General features: G+C 39.3%; 1 protein-coding gene across 1 annotated transcript in view; it reads right to left on the bottom strand.

The window, feature by feature from the left end:
* Window positions 1-301: 301 nt before the first annotated feature.
* Window positions 302-13817, bottom strand: part of ALDH1A2 (aldehyde dehydrogenase 1 family member A2) — a 51665-nt gene continuing 38149 nt past the window's right edge. Inside the window, exons 8-13 of the mRNA XM_056499739.1 lie at window positions 9691-9793; window positions 7023-7207; window positions 6111-6275; window positions 5521-5678; window positions 4668-4742; window positions 302-1527 (exon numbers count right to left, since the gene is read on the bottom strand). Of these exons, the coding sequence (XP_056355714.1) occupies window positions 1455-1527; window positions 4668-4742; window positions 5521-5678; window positions 6111-6275; window positions 7023-7207; window positions 9691-9793 (759 nt within the window). The 3' untranslated portion in view covers window positions 302-1454. The remainder of the gene's footprint in view (window positions 1528-4667; window positions 4743-5520; window positions 5679-6110; window positions 6276-7022; window positions 7208-9690; window positions 9794-13817) is intronic.

Here is a 13817-nt window from a genome sequence, read left to right as displayed (position 1 = left end):
GGAAGTTAAGAACATGCAGAAGTTAGTTTCTGATCAGGGCTGGAGTTTTCAACAGTTCATAGCATAGACTCTGCAGCTAGGAAAACTTACACCTAAGGCTGTAATTCTGTCCTGACACCCCAGATCATGTAGCTACACTGTGTGGATGATTTACTGTATTTCTAAAATATATTTTCTTAATTCTCAATGCAAAACCAGCACACTGATAAAATAAAACCTCTTAAGAAAAAAAGATCTGGGGAACTGATGAGGTCTTTAGCTGAAAAAAGATAGTGTTTAGTTTATCAGTGGTAGATTTGAAGAGATTTTGTAGGCAGCAAGTAATAATGTGACAAGCTGTAAACACCTCAGTTCTGAAAAAACTTGCTCATACTTTTGTCCTGGATCAAAAAAACTCAAATAATTGAAAGCTCACTACCAGCCAGTAACATCACCTGAGGTGCACAAGCATGGTGAGGATGGCAAGACATCATTTAGTAAAAGCTGTAACAAGTACTTAATGATTCCCAGTGTAATCACAGGCAATTTAATAGCAGACAAATAAATGGAGCCTGTGCGTGCATATATTTGTTTTAAAAAAAGAAAAAAGGTGAAAGCAACAGTAACAACAACAACAACAAAACTAGACAAGCGGTGAAAGCTAAAATATTCTGTGAAGCCTTGGAATCTGTTCCTGTTCTTGTTAACACCCACCCACCCTGTCTGGCCTTGCTCTTTTGGCAGGCAGGTAAATCCCTTCAAGTTTCTGTAAAAGGAGGACTTTTTGCTTATAGCAAGATAGAAAGTAATTATGAAAATAAGCTTTGAAATCTAAATTGCTGTGAGCCATGAAAGCCAAATTTCACTGATAAATGTTTGGCTTTCATTGGCCATGCAGCAGATTGATTCCCTCCCTAGTATGACCTCTTTCTGTGGGCGTGCTAATTGGAAAGGTGCCACCACACCAGGTTTGGGGCCATTACCATTCAGAGTCTTTTATTTTTTAAGAACATCAATGACAGTTGTTTGTGTTGCTCATTGCTAGTGTTTTCAGTATAATCTGTCTTGTAGAGCCCTGATTGAAACTACAATGTCAGTACAAGGCAGGTCTGTTTGAGAAGGCAACCTGAAAGCAGTAAGACTTATTTTGTTTATTTAAGGAAGACATAAATGTGTGCGTGCATGCATTGCATTTAACAGTTTTATAGCTGGAATCATTATTAAATGATGCCCAGTAGCAATTTTATCTCATTATGATTTGTTTTATAAAGAGGTAATGATTCTCAGGAGAGTTTTATGAAAACATGCAGAGTTGGTTTGTATTACGTACGCAGTTATGTGCCCAGTATATATGTTGCAACTTAATTTCTTAAATATATATTGTGTAACACTTTTTATTCCTGAGTGCTGGTCTCCATAAGGAATAGAGAAGGTGGCATCATGTGCTCTTCTGCACAACACGGTCCTTTGTCATTTTAGGAGTTCTTCTGAGGGATCTTTATTGTCACAGTTTTAACTTCAGAATATTCTCTCAATCCACATTCACCCCTAAAGAACAAATTGCAGCATCAGCTTATACCAGATATTGTTTATACCAGATATTGAACAAAAATCTGCAAAGTGATTTCTTGTTAAAGTTAAGATATAACCCAAAATTGCAGTTCAGTTTAGGTCAGAATAATGGATGGCCTCAGAATTTGATGAGATACCAGAGACTTACCAGAGTCTAAGTACCTGCAAGTAAATATTAGTGAAGATTTTTTACATGAGAAAGGTTCCCATTGATCTGGACCACATCACCCCCAGCTTTCAGTCGAAAGTGGTAGATTTGTCACCAAAGAATGACCAAAAACTTCAGCTATTTATCAGAAGAATTCCCTTAGGGCTCAGTGGAAGCTGTCACCAGGAGCTGCCTGGAGCCCAATAACTAATGCTAGTAAGTGTCTGTGTGAAGTTTCTGGATTCAGCAGGGCTGCTGTGTAGCTCCAGACACCCACTGAACACATTTTTGCAAGCCAATAGATAACCCAACTGACAGCAGCAAGTGACTTTATGTATGTTCCAAATGCCACTTGATCTCTCATCTTGGTTTACCAAACAAAATTAGAGAAATTTATTGTCTGTTTCTTCAGCTCATAGCTTCAGGGCTTTACATGCTTGTTTTCTGGTCAATAGCTTGAAAAAGGACAATTGTGATGAATTCTAAGGCAAATATTTTTCAAAAGTTAAAAAGCTACACTTGCTGAATAGGAAGATGAGTTATGCCAGACATTCAGAGCAGAAGACTCAGTGTGTGTTCAGTTAAAGGGCTCGATTGTCCCCACAGCCAAACCAGGGAGCAGAACCATCCTATTCCACGGCCACTCTGGGTCTTCTGGGATTGCAGTTTGGTATCAGAGTGAGAACAAAGGTTATGTCTGTGAAAAGGAAGGAGCCCATGGGTCAAATCTGCATGGTTGTGTAGGTGTGAGTGAAAGGGAACAAAATGCTTTATAAAAAGAAATATTACATATTCTCTTCCCACTCTCAGTCCAGGAGAAAAAAAAAAAAAAAGGGAATTACAACTCCAAGCCATTCTCCTGCTTACACTTGTTTTTCAGAATACACGTGTGCATTGCTGTATCTCAGAGCTATCCATACCATAACAATTCCTATGACATTAAAGGAGAGTTCTGAAGTAGAATGGCACTTCCTTTCCTTGAAGACATTTGGACAGAGGCCAGAATATTGGGGAGCTCTAATATAAAATGACCATGTGTGGCTATCTGGGGTGAACCACCCAATTTTTAGTTACAGGAGTTAAATTTTACAGCTCCCAGGTAGTGATAAGAAGCTTTAAAGAAACATGAATGGAAAAAACTCAAACCCATGTCTTCTAGACCTCTTCAAGGATACAAAAATATAATAAATAGTATTAATGCAATCTGAAATCACCTGTATTGTGTACATGAGTTCTGCTCATTCATACTGGAATGCACATACTCTCCTACATTTTGTGGGAGTGTAAAATGAACATAACAGTTTTCAACTTTGTGTTGATTTTTTCCCATGTGTGATGAAAACCTGCGAATTTAAATGCAGGACCAAAACAAGTCCCAGATAGTGGCCAAGTTATGATCTGACTGTAACATAGTGTCACCTTAGCAATGTCACACTTATGTATAGACACTTTTTTTCTTTAACTGCCCAAGTCAACATTATTTATGTTGTAAAATGTATGCCTCAAAACCAAGAATGTAGGAAACTGGTATTTTAATAAAAAGTATGCAGGTGTTAATGCAGGGTGGAGGAGGTCAATTAGAAGGTGATATCTGATCAAAGAGGTTCTGAAAGGACTAGAATAATTACTCATAGGTAGATTTTCAGGCATCTTTGTGAGATGGAGATTATTGCCATTCCAAACATTTATTGTTTATGGTGAATACTTTCAAAGCTGTAGTGGGAATGGAGTGTGCAATTACCACAGATTTTTCCATGAGAGCTGGGGTGCTGCCTAGGTTTCCCCCCTTTCAAGAACTCTGCAACATTGATATGTGAATATTTTACTTGCACAGTTGAACCTCCCTGGAGTCAGTGGGGTGACCCCTGGGTGTCGAGTTACTCATGTGCTCTATCGAGCTTAGTAGTTTTAGAATATTTTCACAATGATAAGAGTTAGATGACCTGACATATTTATGCCAGTGTGAGATCACCTCATAACTCATGAATGTGAATAGTATGAACGTGTTATTCAAAGTACTCCCTAATGAGGGAAAATACTTCAGATTACATAAAGCTTATTTTATAGATCAAGTTGTATACTTCAACATATTTAATGTTTTAAAGAGTTTGACCTTACTTTAGTTTTACTGCTGAGTTTGCCATTAGCCATAAGCTATTTTGAAAACTTAGGTGAGACATATCTGGTACACATACCTCCTGCACAGAAATTAATTGAATCCTTGGTATGTAACCAATCTGGGGCTGATGCAATTGCTAAACTTCCTTGTGATTGTAATGAGAATGAGAAACTGGCAAGACTTTAAATTAGGTACATGGGACAATATTTGAGTGTGGAGCTCAATTTCAAAATATTTGGCACTAAGTACTAAATGGAATAAGACAGAAAGCTTTATAATGGCAAGTGGTTTTTTTCAAAGGGATGTAACACATTTGTTTCCTTCTCTTTGCCTGATTTCTTTGCTTAAAAATCTGCAAGCTGATAACTTTTTAATGAAATTCAAATGCACCTGTATTAATAAATATATTGAAAGCTGAAGAAAGGAAAGGAAAAACTACCAAGAGAGGCACAATACATGGCAAAAAAACTCTGAAATTAGAACACTAAACCAGTCAACAAGCACTCAGCACCAGCAAAGAGAGAATCTTTCTGGAAAGTGATACTTAATATGGTTAAAAAACTTTCCAGAAAACACAGGTTATAAGTTCAGAAAAATATTTTTAAAATTTCAGTTCCTTTCAGGATAAGAAGAGAATTCCAAAAAGTTAGTTTGAAATGTTAAAAAAGGTGGTCTTACCAAGCAAATCAATTGCATTTAGGACTGGCAATGATGATTAAAGGTCACCTTATATTATGCCCTCATTCTCAGGTTGAAAGATTTCTGGATTTAATTTGCATGGAAGCATTCACTAATATTTATTAAGTTGCAGAGCTGAAAACAGTTTAGAAAACAGAGTGTAATACTTACATCTCTCTCCCATTGCCAGACATTTTGAATCCTCCAAAAGGACTTTGGGCATTTAAGGCATTGTAGCAATTTATCCTGTAACAAGAAGAGGCATTAAGTCCAACTGCACTGCCAGAAAGACCTTTGGATAACTCAGAGAGAGGCTGAAAGTTGTAGAGTTAAGGACACTCTATACCTCTATACCTTTGTAATAACAAACTTGTTTCATGTTGGAAAGAAATGAGGGATTTATGCTACAAAAACAACAGTCTGCTTCTTACTCCTAAGGAGAATTGGATTTGAGCTGTGAGGGCTGGAGGAGAGCACCATACCTTGGAAACATCTTCAGTAATGAACTGTTAATCTGCTGCCAAACCTCAGTGCCAGTTCTTAACAGAGCTGTTAGATTTGAGTTTGTTCTTTTCTCTCCCTAATTTCTTGCAGGTTTGACACACTAAATTGCAAGCTACTAACTCTACAGTTGGCATTCCCTAATCCTAAAGACTGGAGAGGAAGTGTCCCCTCAGTTTCTTAATGCTGTAGAGAGTACATAATCTTTTATGTGCCTTTAGTGAAACTCCCAGGATTCTTGTGCTCTCCAGAAAGGATGGTTTATCCTGTTTGTTTCCAGTAAAGCTGCTCAGCAGTGGCTGCTGTGCTCCTGGGAAGTGAGTTGCTTTCCAGCTCCAGCAGCATTCCCAGCAGTGAGCAGCCCCAGCATCTCCCCACTGCTGCTCCATGGCTTGGCCAGGGATCCACCATGAGCATGGGCTGCATAAATATTCTTAACAAAGGGTGCAGAGCTGAAGTGAAATGATGATAGTGAGTCAAACTCTTTATCTTCTAGAGTGGGAATAGGATAACTTCTGCTTACCAGACTGTCCCAGCCTGCATTGCTGAAGAGACTGTCAGGGCCTTGTTTATGTCATTTGTAAAGACAGCAGCTACCAGCCCAAAATCAGAATTGTTGGCTCTCTCTATAACTTCATCCATGGTTTTAAATCTCAGTATTTCTTGAACAGGCCCAAAAATCTGCAACAAAGATTAATAATTAGTAAACTAGCCCCCTCAGAGAAATTTTATTCTTGTTTTATTCTGCTTTCTTTATTATCTTCTCTCTCCTGTTATACTGTTTAAAATTTCCCACAGCAAAATTTAGTGATAAATAGTGACAATGTCTGTAAAGCTGCATGATTTTCCCAAAGCAGGTGCCTCAGGGGAACTTGTCCATTCTACCTATATCTCCTCTTTGATATCTGAGACCTTACAGTCAGTGACAAAAATTGAGCTTCCTTACCCAGCTTATGTCACCTGCTGTCTGAATAAGGAGTTTTGAAAATATTTTATTTTTTTTTTAATATGGTCATAATTTCACTCTGAAGCTTTTCTCTTTGGAATTAGACAAAAGGAAAAAAAGTAATATTTAAGACATTTTGAAAGGACCTTGCCCACACATGTGAATACCTCCTCCTTGGCAATCCGCATGTCATCTGTCACATTGGAAAACACTGTAGGTTCAATGAAGAATCCCTTTCTTCCCAGCCCCTTTCCCCCACATTCAAGTTTTGCTCCTTCAGTGATGCCACTTTGAATCAGTTCCAAGATCTTGTTGTATTGTTTTTTATCAATCTGAAATAGAGAAAAAGCTGTTAGATGTGGAGACCATGTACTTGACAAGTCCAAATAGGTGTTTTTGGACAAGTCATGTTCCAGTGAATTGGTTCCTGCTTCCATTCATTGCTCTTTGAGCTGCAGATGCCAAAGATCTACAAGCAGGTGCTGACTGTAACCTCGGGCACAGACTTCTTAAGATGTGTCACCTTATGTTTGTGGCTTAACCCATGCTCTTGCTAAACAATATTGTTTACAAGCACAAAAAAAAAGCGAATCGTTAGTTTTTGTCCCAGGTTAACTTCCTCAAAATGTTATCAGCCTAGCTGGTTATTAGTGGCAGGAGCATTTTCTTAGGACTTATTTCTGATTATGCCCATCTTCTGCTTAGAATTCCTGGATCTCCAAGTTTCCAAGGTTGTAGACAGTTCTTGACAGTTAAGTGCTCTCAGAGATTTTAAGAGTATCTCACAGTTTACAGCTGTATTTTGGGGGCTGAAGAGCCAAATCTTGCTCTTAAAACTGGGAGGCAAACATTGGTATTTAAACTGAGATTTTTTTATTTAGCAAGAATACCTTTTATTTAACAAGAATACACCTCAGAGCTGCACAGCCTATTTACTCCTTTAGAATTTTAATCTTGAAAGTGTGTATCATGCCAGCTATCTGGGACCTTGAGTGTGCACTGACTGACCTCTGCCTTAGTGGAGTTTAAATACTTGCAGGCACCTCCTGGGCTGTAGAACCAAAGCCCTTCTCCTTTACCTGTGGACCTTGCTCTGTAGTTGGGTCAAAAGGACTCCCCACAACTCTCCTCTTTGCTCGTTCTACACTTCTTCTAACAAACTCTTCGTAGATTGATTCTTCCACGTAAATCCGTGAGCCTGCAGTGCAGCATTGACCTTGATTGAAGAAGACTCCTTGGTGAGCTTGTTCCACAGCGTAGTCCACTGAAAACCAAGACAGCACATGTTGTACTGGAACACCATGGGCAAATCTGCCTTTGCACCAGTGCTGTGTGTATTACACAGTGCCACATTCCTGAAACTTCAGTAGTAGGATTTGTTAAATAAAACTAAATCAAGACATCCCATAATTGTGTCAGGTCAGAAATGAGGATGATTCCCACTGGAAAAGTTAAGACAGTGCTTTAGCAGTCAACAGGAATAAGGTATGCAACTTCAGTGTCTTATATCCAGCAACATGTCGTTAACCAAGCAAAACCCTTAAGGGAACCTCAGAAGCAGGATGTGCCCCACATAAATACATCTGACTGGGTCACTATAGGAAAGGAAAATTTGCCTGTGATCCCAAGGTGGTACTGTGTTTAATACTTCATGTGTGAGAATTACAGAAAACCAAATACATGGGAGAATTTGATAATGGCAAGACCTATCCTTCCCAAAAAGCCAGATTCTTTTTCTGCAACGTAGAAATTTCCTCTTGGCCCATGCAGATGACTGGGTAAGGCTTTAACATTATAAGGCTTTTATAGAGCAATCAACCCTCAATTTCTATTCTAACTTCCTTGGAGATACAACTAATACATTCTGTCCAAACAGGAGAGAGGATCATATTTAGACATTCAAGGTCATGTTCTTACTTTGGGTGTAGTAACTGACTAGACAAGAATAATGAATTAATCCCTAAACAGTGATGCCCTGCAGCACTGTAATACCTCTGTTACCAGTTGTAGCCCTTTGGAACATTGCTTAAAGTATAATTTTTTATGGACTAAACAAAGCAACTGTGCTTTACTTTCGGCACATTCTAGACAACTCTGTCTAACAGAAATGTCTTTTTATGCCCTCAGTGTGGTCTGGTCTTTAGAAAAATTATATGGGGTGTTCCCTGGACCACATTCAAATTTTCCCTGGCAGCTCCATGGAAATTGAAAGCACTAGTGGATAGCTGTGATTAACTAATATTTCTTCCTCTATTGTTAGCAGTTTTCACCATGAGGGGCTCTAACCATTCTTCTCTGTTTTTTTTGGTGCACTAAACCTTCAACAGCTTTATCATGCTTTCTGCTAACTTTTGGCACACAGTGCTCCTCAAGCAGAACAAACAACTCCTTTGGAACAGTGAGTCAATTGCTGGTTTTAAGTAATCAGAACTTTGAAGTTTAAATCTTAGGTCAAGTGCTGGAGGTTGTAATTGTGGGAAGACCAGAGAGCAGCTGTCCTTCCCCTGTGGAAGGTCATAACACAGACCTGCCCCTAGCACATGTTACTCTACTAGAAATGTTTAGGTGTTCAAGTCTGAGTTAGCAGGTGAGGGACATTTGAGGTGTGGTGATATCTGGCAGGAGGTGGAGATGAGTAACTGGGCTTGAAGGCTGGAATATCTGTGTCTGGTTCCAGCTGACAAGAGCTTTTTTAGCTTACCAGGATGACTGTGGCTGAAATTTCAATCCTTGACTTGGTAAAGCATTTCAATGTAGAAATCTGCTGGAAGTTGTCAAGCTTTCCCTAGTTTTTCAGATATTGGTAAGTTTTGAAAATAGATATGGGATTGTAACCATCTCTTGTAATTCATGCTGTTCAAAATCATTCTATTCACTTCCCCCTTTTAAATGAGAAGATCAAATCATTATGTGTCTATTTATTGGGGTTGCAACGTTCTCAGAAAGGGCATTGAGTACAGTGTGCCTACACCCAGCCTGAAACAAGAGCTCAGAGAGATGGTGTGAGCCATCTCATTCATCTTTAGGGGGGTGTTAACTTCAAAACCTCCTGCTGACAATTTCAATATCAACACTGTAACTATTTCATTGCTGATCATTTAAGCAGAAACTTCCAGTTTGTGTTTATATCCTGTCTTAAACAGCTGTCCTGTACCTTCTCAGGTGCCAGAAATCTCAGCTGCACAACATCATACATCTGCCAAAATTTTCAGCTCCCTGCTGACAGTGGCAGTGAGGATATTTCAATACACAATTCTTTACTTGTGAAAATTTTAAAAATTTAATAATCTCCCTTTACAGCTACTTAACAAAGGAATACTGCACTGACTAGATTAGCAAGTCAAGTGTACATAAAAGTCCTCCTTTTTTATAATTGCTTTGAACAAAAAAAAAATCACAGAATTTCCAGATTTAAAGCACTAAATCGCCTTGCTGCAGAGTGTAGGATGGCAAATGTGTGTGGGACTAACTGTGAAAAACACTCTATCTGTATGCTTAGTATAACCTTTTTTCTACTCTCTTGTTGAGTATGAATCTGTGTGTTCAAAAGTTGTATTTTATAAGAGATAAAACATCTTAGGTTGCTTCTGTAAGATTGAAAAGTGCCATTAGATATAGCTGTATTGCTTCATTTCACTTTATATGAAAGATGTGCCCTAAAATTAGTTTTAAAAAGAGAAATAAAAAAAGAAAGAAAAGAAATCACGCAATCATGTTTTTAGCAAAAATATGGAAGTGCTGACTTACAATCAGCATCTGCGAAAATAATGTTTGGGCTTTTCCCACCCAGCTCCAGTGTAACTCTCTTCAAATTACTCCTTCCAGCTGCTTCTTGGATCAGCTTCCCAACCTGAAAGGAAATGGAGACACATTTTACAGGGAATATAGTCATACAGCTCATTTTAACAGCCAGGGTTGGTTATCAGTAGAGCAGAGCTTTAAATAATCCAGCAGGTTCTTCATTCCAAACATATTCCCATCAGTAATGGACAGCTTTCCTTTTTTTTTTTTTTTTTTTTTTTTTTTTTTTTTTGCCCCCTAAAAAAAAAGAGAAGGGGATAAAGCACATCACTAAGTTTGGGTACCATTCAGCCCTATGCAGCTATGGTAAAATGGCTTGGGGCTCTCTTTTAGAACATTTTAGGAGGGCTGAATTAGAAATTCAAAATGGATGTAACTACAATTACTTCTATCCAAACCACTGACATGTTCACAAGGCTTAATGCATCAAATTCTGATGAAACCATCCTCCTCCCCTGCAGGATTAACTGCACAGAGCAAAATACCAAGTAGGTATGACGTTACAAAAGCACCATCCCAGATCTGACCCACAGCTGCACTACAGATAATCGTAATATGGATTGAGGAGGTCAAAATCACCTCCAAAATGTCTTTGTAGATTGTGGGGTCAGCTGGAGCAGCCACAATTGCAGATCTCGCCAATGAACATGAGAGTAGATAAAATGGAGTAGCAATCTGACAGCTACAGATTTGATGTGCTTCCACATCAATACAGTTGGAGGGACAGCTGTGCTCCCTGGAAATTCTCCTCTCCCTGGATCAAAAGATCCAAAATAGATCAGCTTCTGTATGGTCGCAGTGTAACTGTGACCATTTTGCAGCTAAGGAAGTAATCACAAGTAGATTTAGGCTTAACAAGATTAAAAGAACCTATGGAATATTGAGAAGCCTGAGAACCTTGGTTAGTGCTTTATTTTAACTGAGACATGTTCTAATGTCACACAGAAAGTTAGAGGTGAAGTGAGATGGGAGTGAGTCCAGAGCTGGGCTTTTTTCTCCATGTAGTACTCTGGTCTCTCTGTTTTCTATTTCTTAAGGTTATGTGAGTGAGATTCCCTGCAGCAAGGGGTTAATGGATGAGAAGCTGAACCTCGTAGAGAATTGAAGGCAGTCTGCTAGAGAAAGGTAAGTCAGCACTGGAGTAATCAGAAAGCAAATGAAACAGAAACCAGGGCCCCCAAAGAAAAAAAAAAAAAAACAAAGGAAAAGCCCCACAGGATAATGAAGGAATTGTGAACCACTTCATGTACCTTTGTGATTAACTGTTTATCTGGTGATACCACAGTTGAGTGTGACTGAGGTTTGTCTTTTTTTTTTTTTTTTAAAAAGCTTTTTTTCTTTACCCCTTTATTGATGGAATGGAGTGTTGACATTATCATGAAATTCCTTGCATATCCCCTTAATTGGAGCTGATTTTATTGCTATGTTTGACTGACAGCCAGAAGTGAACCTGAAAAAAAGAAATCCTTTCTGCCTTCCACCCCCACCACATACATCGAGCACGTCATCTGGAAATTCCAGCCCCTCAAACTGTGCTGAAAATGTGCACTGGAAATCAGAGTTCTGTGTTTATAGCCCGTGCCAGCCAATGCCATTCACACCCTCATTGCTTTGAACCTCCCTCTGTCAAAGAACAACAACCAGCTATTTCCCCTCAAAAATTCACAAAGAGCAGGACAGACCAAGAAAGCCGAGCAATGTGTCCAGCCCTCATCTCCCTGCCTTCCATCCTACTTTACTGTCAAAACACTTTTGTACAAGTAAGTAAAGATTTTGAAAGGATTCCATGCAAACAAGTGATTGACAAGCATGCAAGTCCAAGTATAGTGTATATGGCAAATATTTGAGTCCAAAGGGCTTTGAGACAGTGGTGTTAATTTGGAAAAGTGAAGTCTGAAGTATTTTTAATACAGGGAAGCTGTTGTCAAGTTTCCAAGTAAAAACTTAATAGAAGGCTTCACTGTGCCTTTCCTGTTAGAGATCAGTGTAGACATCAGGATGGTGGAGCTCATGCTGCTCAGCATTTTTGTTCACTGTGCTCCCGTTGCGCCCTGTGCACTAACAAGTCGAGAAAAGTCTTAGGGAAGGCACCAGCACCGTGGTTATTTAGTGACAAAAGCGGCCTTTTGTGACTGGCCCTCTCTTTATGGAGAAAGACAGCATGAAAGGGATAAGTGATAGTGTTGCAATCTGCATGGGCTTTCACGACACGCTTCCCGCGGCGTCTCTCAGCTCTATCCCTGAGCTCCCTCCCAATAGGCAGCACAGCCCGGAGAGGGAAGGCTGGAAGAGAGGACTCCCCCACAGATAATGGAGCTCTGTGATTATTCAGCAGGAATGTTGGCAGAGAAAGCCCTGACTCCCCATCCTTGTTTTGAATAGGCTTCAAGATTGATATCTGGAGTATCCCCGGATAGCTTGTGAAGTACCATAACCTTGTAAGCTGCATGGAGGGTGAGGCAGATGTAATTTGGTCCATCTCAAAGAAAACAATTTGTTATGCAGACCAACAACAACAAAGATTTTAAAAGTAGTTTGAGGCACTCTTGTGCAACAAAGCTATTTGAAGGATAGTCCTGGAAGGGTCTGTTTTTGGACTGTCAATGGTGTGACATTGGGCAGTGAGAATGTATCGTGACCTAAAACATTTGATTGTTGTTTATTTATGCCTTCTCTATATGGAAGTTTAATGTTTCTTTCAAGAGGAGGCTTAAGCAGTCACATTTTAAATACTTTGTGCAAAAATTAAAAAACATTTGTTGCCTTTCACATTCTCTTAATTTTTCTGTTTTCAGACAGAAATCTGTGTTTCTAAAGGGTAGAGGTGGGCTTGCCTGTTACTGTTAGAGACTCAAAAGCAAACCTCCAAGGTTTGTGATACTTCCTCTTCAGTTCTATCATTTGAAATGTCTGGATTCTCCTTTGCTCTGAACCTTCCTTTGCTCACAGATAAACAGTAAATCATCAGAGAACACCTGAATATAGGGGAGCTGCAGTCTAGTTGAACAGCAGGTAATTTTCTTGATACTGCCACAGAAAAGACAGTGAAGAGAAGAACTGCACAGGGAAATGTATGGATTAAAAGATTCCATGAACAATGCAAAAATTAACAGAGGAGGTACACGTCATCAGTAAGTTAGGCATTTTAAATAATACCCTCTATACCTTTCTTGGGATATAGAGGGAATATCTGAAGAACAGTAAGTGGTTTAAGTTACAAGAGATTAAGTTTTGGGGAGATGGTGTGGCCAGACAAAATTTTTCAATGTTTTCTGGAAGTACAGTTTTCTCTCCAGCTATTGAGACATTGGAAGTTATTGTTTCGGCAAAATCCTCAAACCCATGCTGCTGCTCACTCAGTCTGCCTTATTTATTATGAATTCCAGATTATATGCAAAATCTTTCTGACAAGCATTTTAGAGCCTCCTGGCATATTCAGGGTGTGTCTCCTGCAAGGACAAGCAAATTTGAAATACTGGCACAAAGAAGAGCAGCTTTGACTGCAATGCCCTATGTGAGGAGCAGCCCTGAAAAGAGCATACTGAATGGTGCAGCACAAGTGAAAAGGCAAACCCAAACACAAATTCCTGGAGAGAATCCTAAGCTATAAATGGCTCATTTGTTTCATAGGTTAAATCCTGGCCCCGTGGAAGTCTGTGGCTAAACTGCTGCTAACATTGGTGGGACTGATACACCATCCTATTTGTATTTGGTTTAAGAATTCCTTTTGATGTGCATCTTTCATAGGCAAAGAGGCACAACAGTTCCCAGGGATGGCTTCATAAATGCTACCAAAAACACAAAGGAAGGAAAAAGGAAACAAGAAACAACTTCTTCTCATTCAGGAGTCACAAGCTGTCCAAGATAGGATCCAGAAGATTCTGCAGGAGCAGGAATGAATTCTAATTAGCCTCCCTAAATCCTTGCACAGGCCATGTGTGTAGCACTATAAACTCACAGACTTCTCAGAACAGGTCAGATCACCTTTAGGATTCTTATTGCTGAAGTGGAAAATGCCAGGTTGCAATTCTTCATGAAGCCTAAAACCAGCAAGAGATTGTGCGATCCAGGAG

Source organism: Oenanthe melanoleuca, chromosome 10 (genome assembly GCF_029582105.1).
Source record: "Oenanthe melanoleuca isolate GR-GAL-2019-014 chromosome 10, OMel1.0, whole genome shotgun sequence".
In the NCBI taxonomy this organism is placed as follows: Eukaryota; Metazoa; Chordata; class Aves; order Passeriformes; family Muscicapidae; genus Oenanthe; species Oenanthe melanoleuca.
The sequence above is the reverse complement of the archived record's forward strand: the minus strand, read 5'-3'. Positions and strand labels throughout refer to the sequence as shown.